The 23,013-nt window shown below is 39.3% G+C and overlaps 1 protein-coding gene across 1 annotated transcript in view; it reads left to right on the top strand.

Annotated features, from left to right (window-relative positions):
* LOC104695292 (vitellogenin-1-like) overlaps nt 1-11,143 on the top strand; it is a 44,429-nt gene extending 33,286 nt beyond the window's left edge. The window contains exons 27-36 of the mRNA XM_010409008.4: nt 808-1,014; nt 2,181-2,323; nt 2,845-2,983; nt 4,169-4,304; nt 5,009-5,195; nt 5,598-5,695; nt 6,275-6,369; nt 6,475-6,634; nt 7,821-7,982; nt 10,952-11,143. Coding sequence (XP_010407310.3) covers nt 808-1,014; nt 2,181-2,323; nt 2,845-2,983; nt 4,169-4,304; nt 5,009-5,195; nt 5,598-5,695; nt 6,275-6,369; nt 6,475-6,634; nt 7,821-7,982; nt 10,952-11,070 — 1,446 coding nt within the window. The 3' untranslated portion in view covers nt 11,071-11,143. The remainder of the gene's footprint in view (nt 1-807; nt 1,015-2,180; nt 2,324-2,844; nt 2,984-4,168; nt 4,305-5,008; nt 5,196-5,597; nt 5,696-6,274; nt 6,370-6,474; nt 6,635-7,820; nt 7,983-10,951) is intronic.
* The last annotated feature ends 11,870 nt before the right edge of the window (nt 11,144-23,013 follow it).

The following is a 23,013-nucleotide window of genomic DNA, read 5'->3' as shown; positions in this document are numbered from 1 at the left end:
GTTTCTTTTCCTTCATTTCTGAAGGTGTTTGCAGTATGTGAAAGCCTGGATTTGGAAATTATAAAAGTTGAAGGGAATGTAGCTGTGAGGGAAAAGAATGTTCTTTTTCCCATGAAAGCCCAGAATGCAAAATCAGTTACTTTAGGTAAAAAGGAGGAGGAAATAAATAAGTCTGCCTAATTATTTCTAAATGTAGATTGGGGGTCATGAGTGCATGCAGAGTATAACTAAAATCAGATTTTCCATGGACATTACTGGTTGGTAAATGTGAAGGCCCATTATGCACAGATCATCTTTACCTTTTGTCACCCCAAGACAATTATGCACTTAGTATTCTATAATTGTACTGCATAAAGGTATCTACACAATAATAGAACAAATAGCTCTGCAAATGCAGGCAATGTCTAGGGGAATTCTGGTACTAAGAAGGATTTCAAAATATTTGATTGGCTTGAAGAAACTGTAGTATAGTAAAATAAGCTGTGAATGTGTATACTGCTCTGAATGTCTCTAGTAGACACTGTAGGCAGCTATTTGAAACATTAGAATAATGAACAAAATCTTACTATGCATAAAGATAGCTTAGAAGAGTCTTGAATCCCTCATCAAAATAATCATATCTTTAAATAATTAAGTTTCCAACCATATTTATCCTTAACTGTTGGGGATATGGAAATATGTGCTGCAAACTAAACTGATGAAGGACAAGGGCTGCTGCCTGCGATCAGCACACATTAACTGGACTGCAGGCTCTCCAGTGAATACACAGAAATACTTAAGCACAGATGGTTGGGGGCTGTTTTTCAGCGCAGCTTCCTGGGAGATGTAATTCCACCCGGCATTACGATTGTGGCACAGGCAGTAAGGAGTGACAACAGAAATCAAGGTTATCAAGCTACAGCATATGTTCGTTCTGATGCTGCCAAAGTTGATGTGCAACTAGTTGTGGTTCAGCTGGCTGAAACCAATTGGAAAGCGTGTGCTGATGCTGTGATACTGCCTCTGAAAGCACAGGTAAGTGCACAGGCAGCTTTGCACAGAAAGACATCTACAAAGCCCAGAGTAAGCACAGAGAACCTGCTGATTAGGAGTATTAAACAGGAAAGGCATACTTATTTTTAAATGTTTCACAAAGTTGGTGAAGTTTCAGAAAATGTTCCTCGCTTTCACCATTCTTTTGAATTAGAAATAGATTAAGAGTAAAAAAAATTTACTCAGACACTTTAAAATCTGGCAAAAAATATTGATTTTCAAGATAAATCAAAATATAACCAGTAGAAGCATAAAAATATTTGAAAAATTGACTTCTTCACCACTATTTATTATTTGCTCTACTATGAGTTTTCTTGTCCAGGAATCTGCCTGTTTTTCTGTATATAATTTATTGACCCCTGGATTAGCTCAGTTGGTTAGAGCATGGTATTAATAACAAGGACCCTGGATTTGATCCCTGTATGGGCCGTTCACTTAGTAGTTTAACTCCTTCTGGATGGAGTTTTATGATCCTTCTCAGTCCCTTCCAAGTCAGACTATACTGTGATTTCAAAAGACTCATAATGCAAATGCATTTACAGTGTTGTATTTCTTAGGATTTCTATGAAAAGATGGAAAAAGCAAAGCTGGATAGTGGGTTGATGCCTGAGAGAGCATCACAAATGAAGGAACAGGTCTTTCCTTTTTTTGCATATCCCTGTGTTTCCCATGACCCTTTTAGAGTAAGAGATCTTTGTGCAGAAATTTACAAACCTTTGCTCTTTGCAGCTGTAATTAACAAATTCAGCATGATATTCAGTATTGAAGAAAGTGCGGTGGGCTCAATTCAGGAGGTCTTGGGGAAGGTGAAGAGAAATTTTAGTGCAGCCCTCTTCTAGGAAAAAGTACATATTGATTAAGAAGTTACCACATCTAAGGAAATCTCAGCATGTTTCAGTGGCTGTTTTGAGACAGGAACATGTACATGTACTTCTGCACAGACCACAAAACCTTTTTCCTACTATGCCTCAGATTTTGCATGAAGAAGTCAAAATTTCTCTGTCAGCCTGTTTTGAGCAAAAGAAAGATTGGAAATATTAAGCATCAATGCACAAATTGGTGGAAGAAAATTTTGTGGTTTGAAATGGTCAATGTTTGTTCTGGGATTCTTTTCTGAAATTTGGCTGACTGTTTCCCTGTTTATAAAGGCCAGACTGAGGTGGGGCAAGGAGTGCCGGGATTACAGGATAGCAGCCGTGGCTACTACAGGACAACTGGCAAGGAAGCCAGCTGCACAGCTGAAGGTGCAATGGGAAAAGCTTCCATCCTGGATAAAAAAGACAAGCTCAGTGTATGTAATTCATTCTTTCATAAGTGTTTATTTTACTTTTTTACTGTATTTGGCATTTGAAAAAACACTGAAAGAATGGGATGAAATTTCTTAACCCAAACGTACTTGTCCAGGCAGTGTTTGGATGGAAACCACAAGTTCAGTGGCACACAAGTCTTTTATGAATGTGTTCTACTTTGTCCACATGTTATATTAAATGATAGCCTCCAAATATTTAAAAGCTTAGTATGCTTGATTTCATTTTCCTTATTTAATCATTTCATATTTCAGTTCAAAATGCCTTTTTGTTTTAAAAAGTTCTTCTATTCAATCTCAAAAAATAACCATTTTAAACAGGCAAAATAAAACCAATGTATTTCTTCTGGATAAAATCAACCACTTAATTTGACCCAAAGTATTATTTCCTTGACTTTTCAGTTCTTCCATTTTTTCCTGATTTTTCAGATCTGTCAGTAGTTCTTACCATCCCATGTGTGCTTTTGTTCATGTACTTGAGTTTGTCACATCTTGTTTATCTCTAGATTCATGCAATACGTTCCTGGTGCAGCACTCGTGTTGGGCTTCTCAGAAATACATCAGAGAAATCCATCTCATGAATTTGTAGTAAGAGCAGCTGCAACATCTCCACGAACAATTGATACAGTAATTAAAGCTCCTGAGGTACCTTAAATTTATATTTTCCTATTCTTACCTTGAATGATTTTCAACTTAGAATGTTTTGACACTTAATGTAAAGAAACAAAAAGCAAAATACTCCCTTTTAGAGAAGCTGCTATATACCTGAATACATTAGGTGGGTGTTGAAATACATACAACAGTTCTCTTGATTTTGTGCTGCTTTGGTCCAGTGTAGTAGTGAGCTGAAAATCAGACTCTGTAGTCAAATACTTTATTTGCGTTCTGAGAACAGCAGTGAGGCCCAAATTGTCTCAAGTATGACTGCTCTGTATTCACACCTGTATGCATTTTACCCAGCGTGACTAGTTCTTGAATGAGGGTCTCAGAGCAGATGGTGGGGGCCTTGAGAACACTTTACACTCTGCTGCACCCACAAACAGCATCTGTGTGTGTTGGCACTCCAGTCCCACATTTGCAGTAACCATGCCTGATGTGACTGGTCTGAGAAAGCCACAAATACAAATCTGCCCTAACCAAACTGGAGTATTTACCCACCCTCTCAGAGCAGCTTGCACAGGCGGGGTCTGAAGACTCCCACTGATTAATTGGTCTTTCTCCACCAAATCCCTCTGCACTTCTTTGAAAAATTTCCCCTATGGATCTCTGGTAAATTAATAACAGCTAGCTATTCACACACAGAAATTAGTGTGTCTTTAACCCTCCATGGTGCTTCAGTATTGCAGGATCTTTAATGTGTGATAATGAAGAGGTAGGCACATTAGGCATTCATTTGATTCTCTTGGCAAATATAATTTGTAGCTACAGTGAAGGATCTTACCCCAGTGCTGAACATGCTGGTTTTCAGCCCTTAATCGATGATATTCATTTTTCCAAACACATCCATCATCTCAGTTATTCAACTTATTACCTTATTTTTTAAGTCACTCAAATATCACTTAAACTCATCTCCATCAGTTACTCTTCAATGTTCTTAACAATTTCTCAAAAAGTCAGGAAGTATGACTAGAAGAGATGATAATGATTCCTCACAAAAGGTGAAGGTTTGGTTGCATTCTGCAGAGACTAACACAACTGCAATCATAGAAATACATCTTCAAGAATTTTTTTTTTTTTTTCAAGAAAAGAAAAAAAGACTGCTTTTTTGCAGTCATATCTTGAGCATATGGTTCAATTTATCTTAATGTATTTTCATTTCTGCTTTTTCAGGTAACACTTTATTGTCAGGGATTCCGATTGCCATTCACTCTGCCCTTAGGCCCATCTTCAGCTTACGAGGCTCGAGATATCACTGCCTGGAATTTATTTCCTGAAATAGCTTCACAAATAGCACAAGAAGATCAATGTAAATGTTACTTATATGTTTGTCTCATGAATAAGCAATGTGTGTAGATCCATACTCTGCCATGGCTGGGCCTTGCCTTTTCTTGTGATGGTCTTTTAGGGAAGCATAGCATCTCTAGCCCTGCTTTCAGCAGTGCATTCCCTCATGGAGAAGCAGGTTTTCTGGCAGGTGAATGAAGAGACTTCAAACTGCCGTAAACATTCAGAGTTTGGAAGTCACTCCTGTCTTCAAGGACTATAGGTTGTTTTTTGCCCCTCCTGAGAAGGTGCCAACTCTGCATTGAGAGGCATGAGATGATGGGTACAGGAGAGTCCCTGTAGTTTTCTGCCCAGTTGATTTTATTCGAAAAGGAGGCAGCCGTGTGAGTCTTACCTGGTTGGTGCCTACACTCCTGTGGGAAATGGGGAGTTTTTATCACAGTTTGCTATGGCTTCCAGTTTCTCAAGAATTTCGTACATTTTAGTCCCTGTTAGATGGAGTTTTGCATTTGGCACATAATCAAAATCAATACTAGTATAGCCTATGGCAGGTAGTTATTTTGTAGTGGTCTCACGTCCTTGCAGACTCTGGCTTCTGCCAAGAAGGTGAGGAAGTTTCCTTCCTGTTTGCTGGCTAGTTCAGCCTCATAGGGATGTCTTTCAATAGTTCACAGCAGCATAAACAGTGGCCATATCTGCCATTTCTTTTCTGGTTTTGTTTTGCAGCTACTTGTGAAATCAGGGAGAGAGATTTCAAAACATTTGATCATGTGAGCCATTCATATTCTTTCAATAAAAGCTGTAACCTGGTGGTGGTTCAAGACTGTACTGAACACCCAAAATTCATCATTACTACAAGAAAGGTTGATCCTCAGTCTTTCTCAAGAGAGGTTCACATAAATACAACATCAGCGTAAGTGTGGTTTATACTGAGGGCTCAGAAATGAGGTATAAAGTTTCAGGGAGTTAGTCTGGGAGTGGGAGATTTCTAGTTCCAAGGTGAAGCTGATTTTCAATGAGACATCTGGGGAAAGACAGAATTTCCAGAAGGGATCCTCATCTGAGGCTCTTTGGTGTAGTTGCTCTTGTCTTGAATTCCACAGCCACCAATATCTGATAACTTGCTCACTAAGTCCCCCTGCTGTCTTTTTTTAAAAGGTTGAATATTAAAGCCCAAAGTACCAATGAATTTTGCACTTCGGAAAGAAAACTGCTTGTTCTTCCATTCAAAATTCAGATAGTCACAAATATCTGTACTTTTCACATTTTAAATTAACCACTAATTTAACCTCTTTGATTTTTGCTTTTTCTGAAGGAACATCACAATTTGTCCTGCCTCAAATTCATCTCTCCTTGTGGCATGCAATGAAGAACGAGTTCTATCATACAGTGGAGGTTCTGAGTATGAAAAAGGTAAGCTGTGATACCCAGTTTTCCAGGACTGACCTGGGAACTAAATATCAAGTTTTTATAAATTTCACAGAAAAATCTCAGTGTAAAGAAAACACAATTGGAATTAATTCGAAGAAAAACTAAAGACTACATTCTTAAGATTTGTATTGACTTACGTTCATGTTTCCTGTGGTATATACACTCTTACCTTCCTCCAGCATAAGTGACAGGTGAATAAATAAAGCCCTTTCTTATCATATACCCCGGCTGGTGATTGTTCAGAAAAAATGTTCATGTTTAGTCACAGAGAGATGCTTTGGTTCAGACATTTAGCTGGAGCACCACCATTGTCATCATCATTTCAAAATTTAGCACACTGGATACAGAAGTCAGTTCCAACTATAGGTAACAGCAGTAGAATATATTTGAAAATATGTTATTTCTTCTATTTTTGGTTTTCCTCTCCATTTATATATATATATATTTAACTGTAGCAGCAAAATGATCATTGTGAAGGAAAACACTTTGTGGTGACTTTTGTGCTACACAGTTCTCCATTAATTTAAGATGATCACTGTATGTTTCACCATCTTTTTACAGACAATGTTAAAATTTATAAAAATGGAGCAACCGTTACTGTGGAAGTTCCAGCACTGGGACTGAAGAAGGTGACTTTTGATGGTGTAAATCTTAAGGTACTGCACTCACTTTCAAGGTTACCACTTTCTTTCTGCCTAGTACCTTGCCAGTGTGATAGGCCAGCACTACAGCATTCATGAAAAAGATGTGCTATTTTGCAGGTTACTGTTGCTTCATGGATGAGAGGAAAGACCTGCGGAGTTTGTGGTAATAATGACAGGGAAAAGGCCAATGAACTCCTCATGCCAAACCATAGGCTGGCACACAGCTGTTCTGCATTTGTTCATTCGTGGGTACTGCTAGAAGAAACCTGTTCTGGTGGTGAGTGTATCTGGAAAAACTTCATGCTTGGATAGATTATAATTTCACTTTTCCTCTGCTGAAAGCTAGAAAATAGGGGTTTTTTTAAGGAGCAGATATCTTTTACTTAGAAATTTCAATAGCAATATGTATCCATTTTAGCTTTATTAACCACTGACTGTTTAAAACACAGCTTGTGAATATATACTCCAGCAAAAGTCTTTGTCTCTTGTGCAATTCAATGTTAAATACTTTATTTTTATTTCTTACACTGAGTAGCTTTTTTCTTGAGAGGCAAAATCAACCCTAATCCTGCTCCCACTGAAAAAAAGTACAATTTTCACCACTTTATCAAAACTGTTTCAGCTGTTGCCTGCAGACTTAATTTAACCACACAAGTTGCAAACTATGAATGCAATGTCAGATCATACATTACTGTAAATTTCCAAAGCACAAAAATTTTCACTTTTGTTCTGCACCACATGAGGAAATGTGGTGCAGAACAAAATCTCAGGAAAATATTTAGAACTACTCCTTCAGTAAAGAGCTTCATCTCAAATGTAGATGGAAAAACAATGTTAGACTCCCATGAGATCAATACAGTTTTGTTTGGTAGGTCTCCATTTACCTTGGACCTGAAATAATTTTATTGAAGTTAATGGTTGCTTTCTCCTTGACTTCAGTGGCAGCAGAATTGTACTTATCTGTGTGTCAGGAAACAGTCATAGCTGAATCCTGTTAAGTTACATTATACCTTTCTAGTGAGATAATTGCAGCATTATAAAAATCATCCAATACAAAAATTATTCTTGATGTTATTATATAAATGCTGCATTTTTTTTAATCCATTCACTACGGTTGACATTTTTCCTAATGCAATGAAGTAGCCATTGTGCTTGCAGTATCTATTCTTAATAGCTTTCAGACATGAGAGGTTATTTTCTGTGTATTATGTAGTTCTAAAAAACTGAGTATACATGATTCCATTTGGGTTATATTGTGCAATTAGATTTTAAAAATAGCTCCCCTTTCAGACTCTTTCCTCAACTTATTATTGTCCTATCTTGATAACCTCACTACTGTGAAAATGGTTTGTCAGATACCTGTGTTTTAATAAAAGCTGAGGAGAAAATATGGACCTTTATTATTGCAAGGATCGATTGGGATTTATTTCTACAATTTTAACTACCTTTCCTTTTCCTCTTAGGGTGCAAGCTGCAGCGCAGCTATGTGAAGCTGAATCGAAATCCCACTATTGATGGTGAGGAATCCACGTGCTACTCTGTTGACCCAGTACTGAAATGTATAAAAGACTGTACTCCAATCGAAAAAGCTTCAGTAAAGGTTGGCTTCCACTGCTTCCCAAAAGGTATGGTATTTTTCTCCCTCTGCATGTCACGTACTGCAGGAGCTGTCAGAGCACTCAAAAGAACAAAACACAGCACAGCCATGCACAGACCTGTATTGCTCCAGCTCCTCTCCAAGCTGCTGTTTTTAATCCCATTAGTATTTGCTATAACTGCTGACAGTGCTGGCCAGCTAAAAGCTGGGTTAGGTGATGGCAGGTAGCATCATCTGAGAAAAACACTTGAGCTGGTAGAAGGGGCAGCAGCGATCAATAAAATCACAAAATAAAATTTGTCATGTCTTCAGGACCTCCATAAAGTTGAGATAAGCAACACTGAGTCCTTTTATGCACATTACAGCCTGCAATTTTGTGTAGACCAGGGCAAGCAAAGCAATCCAAAGTCAGTCAAGTAGTGTGACATGACTGCTGTGATTGGACTGCCATGCTATGCCACTGTGCAATACATCAGCAAAAACACATTGCTGGAAGTTTCTCTAGCTTGTTCTAAAAAATGGTTTGTATTTTAAGGTACTTTATACACACATTCTCATACCTTTAAAAAAAAAAAAAAAACACCACAGGCCTTTTTCTCCTTTCATTTATATCAGGATATGAGGCACTGTCTAACACAGGTTCACACTGAAGTTATATAATCATGGAAGGAGAATCCAGCCTGGAACCTACAGATATTTCTGGTGCATTCTTTCCAAATCTTTCAATTAAATACCTATATAGCTTAGAGAAAACCTGCCATTAGGAAGTATCTAGCAAAGTGGTTTCTTCTCTGTTAACCATTGTTGGCGAAATCCATTGTTAGTTGGGATAATCCAGTGTAGTTTCGCTGGAGCCAATGCACCCCTCTGTTGAGTAGTACTGGAGAGGACAGGGTATTTTATGTCTGAATTTAAACATCTGTGTAGAACTTTGCACTTTGCTTGTGTTATTAATACCTGCAATGTGCTGAATCAGCAGCCATAAAAGCAGAGAGAATCTCTCTATAATAGTCATCTGCAACAGCCTATTCAACAAGTAGCACAGTGATAGTGTTAATAGTTTTCTGATGGCTCCCTGAAATGAGAATAGATGCATTCTTTCATGAATAGAAAAACCCACCCTCAACAAAAAAAACCCTTCCAAAATCTTGTTATATCCATGTTTCACAGATTTCTATTGTGTATCCCAGTCTGTATCTCTGAAGTGTCATAACCCTAGACCACTCACTGCCTCAGAATATTAGGCTATAATAAAGCTGTCTCATTCTCTCACAAAACTGTTTGAGAAAAGAGGAAAATCAGAAAAAAAGATGTTAGTTGTTGCAGCCAGTGCTGCTTTTAGAGGAACTGCAGGCTTCTCTGGTTCATTTACCAAAGCAGAGACTGGGAAGTCTGCTATCAACACTTCTAATCAAGGGCTTATTTATTTATTTATTTGTCTCTTTATCCTGAGGAGGAGATAGAAAAAGAGGAGAAGGGAAAGAAGGAAGAAGAAGGATGCCATTTATTGTTCTTTAGCTTGGTAAATCGATTGCTTTTTCTTAGGCTAAGGATCAATAGAAATACAAGGCCAGCACTTAAAAACTGTTCTGTCTTTGCCTGATGATTTGGAGAAGCAGTAGAAGCAGTAGAAGTCCTCATCTTTCTCACTCTAGGAACATACATACACTGGACAAAGAATTTTTCTCTGCTCTTTATATGAGAACTCAGACATGATAGTTTGATGTTTCAAAATAGAAGCACCCCATCACTGCCACCAGCAGAGAAAGGATAAAATGAGCTACAAGGATGCAGAATTTCTCCTGTTGTACTCAAATCAGCAAGACTGTAGCCTTAGGAACTTGACTGAGGCAGGCATCACTCCAAGTTTAAGTCCACATATTGGTTTATATTTCAAACATGCCACAAGGCCTATCCATGGGGATCACAGCTACTTAGCCATGATCCAGTTTGTGAGGAAACTGTTTCTACATGGATATGAATGTGCTGAGACCCACAGTGTGCCCAAGAGAAAGAGACATAATGTATATCAAAAACAGAATTCAGACATTTTATAGCATTTCTCATCTCACAGGCTGAAAATATAATATATATATTTTAAAAGCATCTCCAGCATCTTTCTGGGAAATATTTATTATCCATTTTATTATTCAAAACCCGTGCTTAATGTTGGACAGTAATTTAGCCAAGGAGAGTGTTAACCTTTCAGAAGATAAGTGACTGATACAACCTGAACTCATACAGCAGTCTCCATATTTCCCTGTGATGAGAGATGGCATGTTATAAATGTACTGTCCAACTAAGGAATAAAACAAATGGAAGTAAAATTATGAAAGCTTATGCACTCTCATTATACAAACTTAATCTAAATGGATGTCCTAATATTCTTTCAGATGCAATGATAAACCTCCAACTAGCTAGGAATATTTATTGGGAGGATGAATATCATTATTCCATTTAGATTATTTGAGCATTAAGGGATATGGCTTGTTCAAGCTGCTGTTGATAAAGCAGTGTGGTAAGGTTAATACTGCAACTGACAATGCTCTGCCAGATTTCACAGTATATGGAAAACTTTAATTAGAAGCTTATGAACCTCTGAAAATTCTCCAAAGGGCTTACCCTTCAGAAGTGAACTTCGACAAATAGTCAGCTGAAATACCTGGTGATATGCAGCAATAACATAAAAAGCGATTGCTGATGTGGATTGGTACGTGGTGGTCTTACATTGACAGGGGCTACCTCCAGCACTTTCACAGCCTCCTGTTGTCTTTGTGCTTCATGAAATGTAATTCATTTTGGTTTTAGGGAAGTATTACAGTAATTATATCATGGATGAAAATCTTGTTCCAAGTCAATGAGTCAGTTAGATGTCAGTTGTGAGGGCAGGATTTCATTCTTTACTTGATGAGGGAGTTGACAGCCATCAAAACTGTATTTTTTGAAATGTGTTAATTTGCTTGATGTTAGTTAACAATGGCTTCACTCCTCTGACAGAAACTGCTGTAAGCCTGTTGGAATGGCAGAAAAGCAGCGATAAGAAATCTGCATTTGAGGATGTTGTGGAGTCTGTGGATGCTGACATTGATTGTACCTGCACTGGCGGCTGTAGTTAAGCTAAACTCTTTGGCGTTGTGCTATAGACATACCACACAAATAATTGAATAGCTGGACAGATAAGAAGGGAACATAATAGCTGTAGTAAAATATTAAGAAAGGTGCTTGAAGAGAATAAGCCTATTGCAAAGTCAAATGCATTATGTACAGTCTGCACTGCTTAATAAATATGTTCATTAAATAAGTATTCATGTGGTCTCTCTTTATTTTTCCCTATCAACAAAACAATCAGGCCAACTCTAATATTATACAGAAATTCTGCTCCCTTTTATCTGTGATATAATTACAGCAGTCCTCTCTTAAAATTACATTCACTAGGTGATGAAAGGAAAACATGATTATGGCTACTGCTAACATTCCATTGTGCAAAGAATTTCATATTTAGCATACTAAAGACACAGTAAGCATTTGTTTTCTTTTATGTTTTCTGGTAAAGAGCAACGTCTGTTCCTGGCACCGTTCTGCAAAAAAGTATATTTTACTCCCAGCAAGACCATTAGCCTTAGTACATTCTACAAAGGAATGAATTGGACTGCTAGACTCCCACTGTAGCTTTCCAGAGAGCTATAGTGTGTGACACAGTCCCCATTTTCATTTAAATTTCAATGGATGTGCTGTTGCTTCATGAACTAACTGAAAGTGTGAATAGGAACTTTTTTTTTGCTTTACCATCTCCTATTGTATATTTATGAAAATGATGGCTTCAAAAACTTCAGGGAACAATAATGCATCAAGTAGCATTCCAAATACTCCAAAAAGCAATATATAGAAAGATATGTAAGATCAATAGCATCATAAAGCTAAAATAAAATACAAGCAGGACAGTCAGACTGTGTTTAACCTGTAAAGAGTCAATCTGCTAGCTTTCACTGTGCAGAAAGGTAATTCCCTCCCACCCCAGGGGACTAGGAATAGGTGGCACCTTCAAACCCCGAGCAATGGCACAATATCTCTTCACCCTGTGTCGCAAATCAGCCTTGCACCAAACCATGGTATGTTTTCCATAACAGGCAATAGCAGCCAGCACACTCTTCCAAGAGAAGCCTTAGCATGGGCAAGGTACAGCTGAACCCAAACCCTGGCAGGAAACTGTCATTAAAGAAAATAAATTTCTTTCTAACTAAAAACTGATCTATCAGAAAGATGATTGAAGACTAAATAGTTGAACAATTACAGCATAACATTTCACAGTGCTGTTCTTTTAAGAGCAGAAACATGAGTAATGTATGGTGGTACTCCTTTTACTCTCTCTCGAGTTGCAGCTTGCCACCAACTTCAAGTCAGAAAAGGCCCGGTTTTTCTCCATGTACAGCCACAATATCATTACTTCCAGAAGTAAGCTATTACAAGTTTGTTCAAACCAGATGGCTGGTGCACACCCTGGGGCAAGCGCATTTGCCTCTGCCCCAAACCTTTCTCCTGAGGATAACCTACAAAAGGCAAAAGGTGGTTACCTGCCTCTTTCTCTTGCCCCAGCCTTAATTTAGTCTATATATTGTATTTGAAAATATATGCAAATAGCCAGCACTGTATTCAATAGCTTTTTTCATGCATGTATCTTTAAACTAAGTCCAGTAACATGAATTCTTGCCCTGTGCTTTTATTTGTTATAAAGCATTCACAAATTCCCTGTACAAAAGCTGTGTTTTACTAGCTCATCAGAAGTGCCAGACTGCAAAACAGATAGCCTCAAACACAAGGGGAGATGAAGAATATTGCATTCCGCTTTCCTTTAAACTCATACTAGTCTTTTCTTCCTGGTATTGTTTTCACTGTGGCTTATGGGAGATTTGACATTGACTTTCATAGGATCAGACTGTCATCTTTAATCCAACACCTTTCTCTTTAATCCGTTTGTTTACAAAAGAGAAACTTTTGCCAGTCAACCACTTCAGATAAGACAAAGGTAGTAGGGAGAGAAGAAAAATGAAGTTTCATGCTCAACTACTAGAACAGGAATTTAGTAACAGCAAAGAGCCATCTTTAAGAGAAGAAATTCTGCTCACAGGGCAGGGAATTCCCCCACCATCACCCCACCAGCACTGCAGCCTGAGCTGCCGTGCAGGCTCAGCCAGGAGGAGAGCAGTCACAGGCACAGACCTTTCTCTGGTCTGCACAGGGCACAGGTGGGACACAGCTCTCGTTATTTCCATTTTGTAGGGGTAGCTTTCCTTTCTCTCCAGCTCCTGTTCGTTAGTGCCCTCTTGCTGAGACAGCTGAATGCCTTTGACTGACTGAAAGGCTTCACTGCAGCTGTAAAATCACAACGTAATGAACGTTGGTAAAGCCTGAGGTTGGCAGTGAGCACAGCAAAGCAAAAGACTTAGAACCAGCTCATTTTGCCAAAGGAATTAAGAACATTAGCAGTACAAGTGTGAAAAAGCCCTTCTGGAATTTCTAATGCACCACACAGACATTTCCAATCCATCTGGGAGAATATCTGCAGTCCAGACTTAAATCTCATTTGGAAATCATGCCTGTCCTATCTTATAAAGCAAACCAAAGCTATGTACCCAACTGAGTATTAAAATGTGTACTACATGGACTGAGCTTTTATGCATTCTGCTTTTCATTCCTAGTGCTTCTCAATGATATGTATTAATGAATTCTGGACTTCACTGCAGTGACCAAGTAATATAATCTTGCAATTATGGTACTCTAGTATTGTTTAAATAAAAGTGTCAGAAAAAAGATGCAGACCTAAGCACAAGCCAGGCTTGTGTCCTAATCCTGCCCTTGCAGCTCTGTAATGTGGTTTTGCATGAGCCTGGGGACTTCTGTGTCTCATTTTCTACATCAGAAAGATATGACTACTTACCTACTTGATGGAGTCAGAAATGCTTATGAATTTATAGTCCCATATGTCTTTTGCAAGTTCTTCAGTGATTCTAGAAATGAAAAGTAAATTTTTCCACTAGATCTCCTAACCACATGAGTATATTTTATTGCTAAGTTGAAGGTTTTCATTTTCAGATTCATCCAACTGTAAAATAAATATACATTTGGAAAAAATCAAAACAATATTCTTAATTTGTTCACGGTCAGCTTTGGTTAAACCTTAGTGGATTATTCATAAAAGCCTAGAATTGGATGGTGCTATTACAGAGAGATAGGCAAAAGGCTATTGGAGAGACAGCCTTTTGTATCCTAGACAAAGAAAACAAACCTTTTGTCCATCAGACCTGGCTCTTTTGATTCACTAATTTTAAAAGACACAGTGACTCTCAGGAAAGCATGATCATTCTGCTCCAGAGAAAGGAGCTGCAGTGTGATAGGAAAGGACAAAACCACTAATACCAGACCCCTCCTGGAAATGAAATACCAGCTCCGCAGTGTGAGCATTAAAAAAAAATAGCATCTACAATTCTAACCCCACTGAAGCCAATGGTTAAACTCAACAGAGCTAGGCTTTTACTCAGCATGTTTGAAGGAGTTATTAAATGAACTTTAGTTGTCCCTAAAAATAAATGTACTGTGTGGATCTAAGTGCAGCTGATGAATAAGAAACCTCAGGAATCTAGCAAATACGATAGTTAGGGCTAAAACCAGAGATAGCTCAGAAGGTTGCAGAAGTGAGTAGCTATTAGTGGCCAGCTGAGCTTTATGTCGAATCTCAAGGTCTCTCATGCCATCTACTGGCGCTTTTATTTAGTTACAATGGTTTAAACCTTTTTCCTTTAGGTTTATTTATAGGTTTGATACATTCCAGGTAGTTTTACATAAAGTCCAATCAAGCTTTGGGGTGGGGTGTTTTTCCTTCTAATCTCCACACTTGATTGCTATGTGTTTTTTTTCCTGCAAGTACATAACAGTTTGGTACCATTCTGAATACCATTTCACATTGTCCCCAGAGGAAAAAGACATTGCAGAAGACATTCTTATTTCTGTTATTGCTGGCTAGGCGATAATTATACTGCAAGCAGTACTGGAAGAACAGTTTACTAAGAAAATCCAGAGCTTTTCAAAAATAGTACTTACAGTTCATCCTGAATCAATATGAGAAAGTTGTTATTTTGGTACCTGAAAATGCTTAATGTACAAAAAAATCTGGTTATCACTCTTTTTTGCTTGCAGCTCACTCTAGCTGTAATTCACAGCAAACGCTTCTGTACTAACATTATTAAGTTGCCTTTCAGATGGGGTTTGGGCAGCAGGAATTAATTATCTATATCAACAGATCTGACACAGAGCTTTCCCTTCATTATCTGTAGCCTGTTTCTTCCTGCCATCCCAGTTTTCCTTCCCTATTTATGTGTCCACTGGTCTGGTCAGGACAAAAGCAGGCACCTCAACACACCCTCACCCTGCTCCTGGGAGAGCAGGCAGTGCTACAGCTGTGCACAGTGCCCCATCTGTTCAGGCATCTTCAGAATTCACAATGTACCCCAGGTTAAAATATCAATGAGCTGAAGATTTTGGAGCTTTACAGACTTGCTCCCTCTCCTCTCTGGACTTTCTTTCTGCAGTGTCTTCCACTGATCTGTGATCACAAACAGGCTGAGTCAAGGGCACTTGTGACACAGTAGTTGTTGTAAAGGTGATGTTGATGTAATGCAAGGTTGGAGTTCAGGCCCCAGAACACCCAAGTTTGAACATCCAAAATTTCTGTGGATTACTGTGGATGACACCAATTGCCATCTGCATACCATAGGCAAAATTAACTCAAAATCTTTACAGTAGCAGCTAACCCAAGTATATTTGGGTCCTCTTACTGAAAAGCCATATTCTCCACCATCTTTGATGTATTTGGTCTTTTTGAGAGTGCTTTGGAGAAAAATACTAATTGGATACTTGCACCATCAAACCCCAAGTCCTTCATAAACTCTGCAAGGGTCACTATAACAGCCATAGTGCTAAACTAGGGTGCTGAAATAATAATCCTCAGGCTTTTGCCACGTCTGTTTTGTTTCACTTGGAAAAATGATCTTTTCATACTAAAGTGTCAGGACATTTGCATGACTCTTATAATCTTCTTGGGAATGAAATTAATTTCAAAACAGAGTAAATGGTGAGAAACACATTAAATGTTGTAACTAGCTCCTCTCAAACTTATCTCCATTTTTTTTTTTTTGCATTATTTCCTCCATGTATCTTTTTAACTTTCACAAGTAGAAGCAACTCAACATTCCTTATACACATTATATGAAACAATCTTTAAATGCCTTGTGTAACCATGGTCATATCTGCCTCTTATATGGTTGAGAATTTACTCTAATTAGAGCTGCTTTGATGCTTTGTTTTTGCCAGCTGATAAAAAAGATAATTACAGCAAAAGAAACAGAGCCAAGAATTTGAGCTGAATAAGCTAACATGCTAGAATTCTACTCAGATTCCTGCTTCTGTGGTCAAAACAAAACTATTAATATTCAAGATCTGTTCATGATTTGAGGGATGATATACAGATTAGATTCACTATGGGCATGAGAGATTAACAGAGGCTCAGGCTGGGGCTAGAACTGGCAGACAAATGCTTGTCTCACCATGACATTGACCTGCCTACATTACTGCAGACTCAATGCAGATACATCAGTACCTCTGAACGTCGTTTCACCTTTGAGAAATACCACCACTTCCTTTTGATCTACACCATGAGTCACCACTGTCTCTGGCACTGGGAGTCACTGTATTACGAGACCCGATTTTCATGTGTCTGAAGCCAGAGCTCAGGGTTGTCCCCAGAGCAATGTACTGAATTCTGTTATTAAGGACAGTTAAGCACTTAAGGTGGGATCCAAGGTACCTTCCCCTCCAGCCTGACACCTACCAAGACTTCAGTAGGAAATGCTGAAGGTGTTGTCATACACATCCCATTTCACAGGGTCCTGGGCTCCCTGGGAACAGGTTTCCATACCTGACATCACCTTCCAGGTTTTGGCACCTACATTGCCCATTCTGAAACAGAGCCGGGGGATGGTGGGCCAGGGAAGGAGGCTCACATCTCGGATGATTGTTCAACCTGTTAAATCATTGAATGAAAATAGGCAGGAACACTGAATAAGCATAATCACAGGTGCTCTGCTTTAGAGGGGTTTACTGGTAGAAATTAAGGGGTACAGAGAGAAGAGCAAGTTGTGTGGTCCTTTTCATGTCTTACATGTGAGAAGGGGCTGAGCCCTGCAGATTTTCCACCATTTCTGAGCAGAGGCAAGGCTCCTTTTTAGGGTGCTGGAGAGCTCTACAGCTTGTGAAAGTTAGGCACTAAAAGAATTTGCTATTTAAAGGTATAGAAGGGAGTATTAAGGATTTCAGTCTTGAGTATAAGCACCTGCATCGGACCTAAGTCTTTTTCTTTCCTCTGTGAAGCTAGGCATCAATCTCTACAACACTACAGCTTCACATTGGAAAATCCTAATGCAACCAAAATGAAATGCTCCAGAGGAATTAATTGGTGACCTTGCCTGACAGACCAAAATAAATCTGGCAGGCAGGTTGCCCCCTTTGCCAAGTCCTCAGATCCCCAGCTGCAGCCATACGGATTACACTGCTCCCTGGGCCGGGTAAGCTTGCCAACTCCAAGTCCAGCTACCAGCCAACTCCCCCGCGCTGCCTCCTGCCTTCAGCTTGGCTCTGCAGGCTCCTAAGCATGCCCAGGGCCAGCTGGTTAGCACCAGGCAGACAGGGAACCTGGCACTGCCCCCATCCTTTGGCCAGCTGGTAGATCGACAAAATGGATTGCTCCACTCATGAGAAATGCTGGGATGCCGATGTCCCCCTCCTGCACAGAGCGAGGCGCAATGTGACAGCCCCAAACTGCCCTGGGAAGAGGATTCTTTCTGCAGCACCTGCAGGCTGCTCTCTGCCTCACCTTCTTCACTCAGGCAGGGGACAGAGGAACTTTTCAAGGGTGCTGAGATGAAGTTATTTCATTTACATTTCTCAAAGGATCTGAAGCACTCAAAGCACTAAATTTTTGCACAATGTTTGGCAATTCAGCTTTCTCTTAATGAGTAGGCACAGACTGGCTGAATTAAAGGTCATGGTTTAGGTTATAGGCACAGGCAAAGCTCTGTGCTCTGTGTTCTACCAAATCTGCAGCTTTACATGAACAAGCATCTACAGAGAGAACCCTGTCCTGGCCGAGCAGAATCATAGCTCAGACTAGAGTACGGCTCTATATCATGTCAATATAAATATAAAAATAATTAAGGAGGATTTCTCATTGCTTTCACAGCTTCTATTATCAATTCTAAGGGTAAATCCTTTATGGTACAAACATTTGAATGTCACCTTCACTCACCTGCCTCATGTTTTCAGCGTGGTGCTGAAGAGTAGTTGAAATGTGTAAGTTTTGCTCCTCCTGAGCTTGTTCCTCCTTAAAAGTTTCATTTTAAAATAAGTTTTTTAATTATTTATATATGCACCTGATTTTTTTTGAGATTAGATGATCGGGACTCTATGCCTGAATGGCCCCATAAGAGCAATAGAAATATTTCCTGTAATTGTGCCATCCCTTCACCATTGTTCCAGTCATCAAGTCCCCTTTTAACTGCAGCTCCATATGGAGCAGAAGAAGCAAGCAGTGCCACAACAGCTTACATTTGCATAACCTCTGGGCTGTAGACAGTGTGAGATTTTCACAACTGCTAGCTGGAAACGTATTTGTTTAGCCAAGCTGCCAAAACTCATATTTTAGCTTGGGAAGTCTCTCATCCAATAAGGCTCTCATTACACTTCCACTGCTCTACAAGCACTTCATCCTAAGGCAATCAAGGCAGTAATAAATAGTGCTTTTTAAGAACCAATGGCCCTGAGTCATGGGTGTCTGGAATACAGATGGAGTGGGATCACCCAGAGTCAGCCCCCTCAGGAAGATACCTGGTAATTTCCTCATTACATCATCCTTAAATGTCAACCATTTCCTCTACAGTTGCACTAACACTGAAAACATGAGCCTTGCTGTTTACCTCCACATCAATATGCACTCAAGGAAAAAAGGAGAAAAAGTTTCTTCTGCTGCAAAAATGTTGCTAGATATTTTAAAGCAGTATGTGAGGAATAAAATGTGTGGCATAGTCTGCCTTACTATACTAATGTCTCAAGACTGAAAACTGCAATAATTTTTCTGAATGACAAACCAAGTGGTTTTCTTGCTTGGTGATCAACACAGCAATTTCACAGCTACTAGGTTTCATCACCCTCTTCCCTCCCCAGAAGATTTCATTCATATGAAAAGACCTTTCCCACTTTAAGTTCTTCTCTTTGCCCGAATTCTGCATTATGCTATTTGCAGGGTTTGTTTTTCCCTTGTTAGTTTTTAAGTAGGGTTGTCAGGAAAGCACTACAAAATCAAGTGCGTCTCAACAAGCTGAACCGATTCCTACAGCAAACCCTCAGGAAACCAAACAGCAGCCCCCTCTGCTCCTACCAGCTGCTGCTGCATTTACCTTCTAGATAAGCGATTCGGTGATCTCCTCTACGGTTTTACCCTTGAGGGAATGGAGCAGCAGGAAATAGGTTTACTCACACTTCACCCTGACCTCTAGGTGAGAGGAAGCCTTCTCTATACAGTTATATGCTCACAGTAGAGGCTGATAAATAGACAGAACCATAAAACAAACAACAGAGTTAAATAAAATCCATTAGTGATATTCTGAGCTCCTCTTGGCTGCTTCCTGGGGGTCCATCAGCTGCAAACTCACTGCCACTAGAGGGCAAACCAAGCATTTAACAAAATTAATCCCTGTACATTAATATATAATCAGTTTTCATTATGGCTAATTTTGCCTACCTGTACCTTCAGAAAAGATACAGTGATGGTATCTTCTACCAGAGATGCTGATGTAAGACACGCTAAAAATATTCATGGTTGGAACTCTCCCAAAACACATTGACACTTCATTACATGTGTCCCTAAAAAATTTTATAACTGCAAGCAAGCAAAACACTCTCCTCAAATACTCAAGTAAAAATGTGGTATATGTATTAATGTTCTTCAAACCAATGCAAATGAAAACAAACTAGATATTGTACATCCTATGGAAGATAATTATTCTGAAAAAATATAGTCACAGTAACTAGTCAGAAACCTTCCAGAAAATTGTTGAGATCCCATTCTAAGTGTTTCCTATTAATGTAAGGGGTGATACAATGAGACATCCAGACTGACTCACTCTACAAGGCACTTGTCTGGCTTTTATCTCATTCTGAATGAGCACATAGGCAGCTCAAGTCTTGTTCAATAACTCTTCATAATGGCTTCAGGGTCTGTATGTGGAGTTATTCATTATCACATAATATGGGCATTTAGCTATTCAACTATTAGAGATACAGAGGGTAGTTTCTGGTGCAGCAAAGTGAAAGGAAGAAAGTAAAGAACACTGTGTAGGGAATCATTCAAGATGTAATTTAAACTATGAAGAGGAAGCAGTATTTGTTTGATAATTTCTTGAAAGATTTGTGCAGGTGATTTTTCTAATGGAAAGAAATTATAGGTTTAGAAAGATCCTGCAGAATTGGTATCAAAGTTCAGAAGCTGGTGACTCTGTTTTCCCTTTAATGCAAGCAAGGCAATATTTTTTGTTAACAGGAGGTCCAGCTCCCTAACTACAATGAGATTCAAGCTCTGGAGTTGCATTTGCCTCTGGTACCAGTAAGTGACCCACCAACATCAGAATTTTACAAAGATTAGCCCTGGAAGCACATAAAATGTCAAAAGCAACAGAAATTTTCAGCATTTTCCTCCAGCTTCTCAGAAGGAAAGTTGTCAAAGTAGCTGTCTGCTAAACATATCATCTGACTTACTATAGAAAGAAGGATGTCAACACTGTATGTCAAATCCAACACTGAGATATATTTTTTAATGGGCAGGATCTGACTTAGACAGATCCCAAATCTCTCTGCAATTACCTGCATCTGCAGGAAAGGCACAAAAGGACTTATCTTAAAGAGCTCTCAAACTATCTTCTAGCTGTTCTTTTTGTGGCAAAAGCAAAGTAAAAATCTTAGGAAAATATTTTCAAAGGCACTGTTTGAGGAGACTGTGTTAGCTGCTCCCTTGCCTTCACACCAGCAATGGTGCCACTTGGATGCAGTTTGGCTGATGACATTTGCTCTCAACCGCCACCCCTTTCCTGGGGGTCTGGAGACCCTACCCACGTAAGCTCCAGCCCTTTGTCAGCACCCAGACACCAGGACACATGGCAGCTTTCAGGAAACAGGCTGCTCTCAGGTGGGTTAATGCCACCAGAACTATTCACCTACTACAGCAGCCAATAACCTTCAGAGAAATTGTTTGGGATAATGCAATGAGAATTGAAATTATTCTCTCTGCACCGTCCCTTAGCCCTCCCTCCAAACATAGGCACAGAAATGCGAGAGTATTAAAAATAAAAGCTGGGCACTTTCAAAGTATTTCAGCTTGATGAGCGTAACCTGTTGAGTATGTCAGTGGTCCCCTGACATGGCCACCAAGGACATGCCACAGCAGTGGGAACAGACACTGCTTCCTGAAGCCAGTGTTCACACAAGTGTAAGAAGCAAATTGATTCATTCCTGCCAACATGGACTATCATCTGCTCCCTGCTAGGTTTTCTTCCTGTTCAAAAGCAAGCAGTAATGTGACCTGAAGTCTAAACTGTGCTACAAGGACAGTCATGGCAGCCAGATGTGAGAGACACCATGTTTCACAGCTGGTTTCTCAGCTATCCCCCTGTAGACCGTCACTCCAGAGCTGTATCCAGCCACTACAACTAATTAATCACCCAGTATTAGCCCAAGAGCAGGTCTAGAGATGCAAAGCACTAATGAGGGCACTTTAGGATTATGACAAGTGATCATTTACATCCTTCTTTTTGTGTGTCATTTTTACACCCACACAAGGTATGTACCGAGCCCTAATGTGTCTTTTTACAAAAACTTCATGAATGTACACAGAAGGGAAAAAGAGAAGACACAAGCCCTTCAGGTTCAAGCAAAATCTTTGCCTTGGTAACTAACACTCTCCTGGATTAGATTCACCCAGCATACAAAATGTGTTTTGGTGGCCCAAGAAAGAAAAGCTCTAGACACGTTTTGCAAGGACCCCTAATGAATCTTAAGTGGAACATGAGGGAATGCTCATATTTAAGCCAGCAGTGTGCAGATGTTAGGCAATGAGACAGTACATCATCTAAGAGCCAGCACACCTCACTCCCTTTTTCCTTCTTTCCTTAATTATACATGAGAATTAAAAAAAAAAAAAAAAAAAAAAAGAAAAAAGTAGAGGGAGTTTTTTAGAATGTGATTGTCCAAAAACATATTAACAAGATTTTGTTCATTCTAGGGAAATCCTCAGCTGGATGGGTAAATTCCTGCCATTCTTGATTGGGCTGGATGCAGCAAGACATGCTAGCCTTTACTTTTCCTAAGCTTGTCTTTTTCTCTGCTACCAGAAGACAATTTATTCTTTAAGGAATATGCATCATTTCAGCATATCTTAATTTTTTAGAAGGTGAGAAAAGACTTTGAATTGTCACATGACTTATGTATTCAGAGTATGGTGATGATCACTAATGAGACAAAAGTATGGCAGAAATAGAGTACAACTGCATTGTCCTTCTCAGCTGATGTGCTTGAGTATGTGGTCTGAGCACCTTCATCAAAAGAAGGAAATGTTTTCCTCATTCTAAAGGAAAGCATGCTCTGGCACCAAACAAATGGGCAACCTTCTAGGAACTGCTCCCCAGGAAGCCTCTCAGCAATTGCTTCTGGTTGAAGATCACACAAGAATTCAGTTTTTCACAAAGGCATTAGTTAGAAAAGCTTTAATTATTAAAAGAGTGTGAATTAAGCAGCCACTGTGCTGCACCTACAGTGCCTTGGTGAGAAGGCGCTCTGTAAACAGAATTATTATTTCATCAACACAGTAGACTCCTCACTTAATGGCTCACTAACTGGGCCAGAGATGAGATTCGATGTGAAGAAATCAATGACTCAAAGCAAGAGATTCAGCAAATATGAAACAC

Source organism: Corvus cornix, chromosome 8, assembly GCF_000738735.6.
Source record: "Corvus cornix cornix isolate S_Up_H32 chromosome 8, ASM73873v5, whole genome shotgun sequence".
NCBI lineage: Eukaryota > Metazoa > Chordata > Aves > Passeriformes > Corvidae > Corvus > Corvus cornix.
This window is presented reverse-complemented; position numbering and strand designations above follow the sequence as displayed.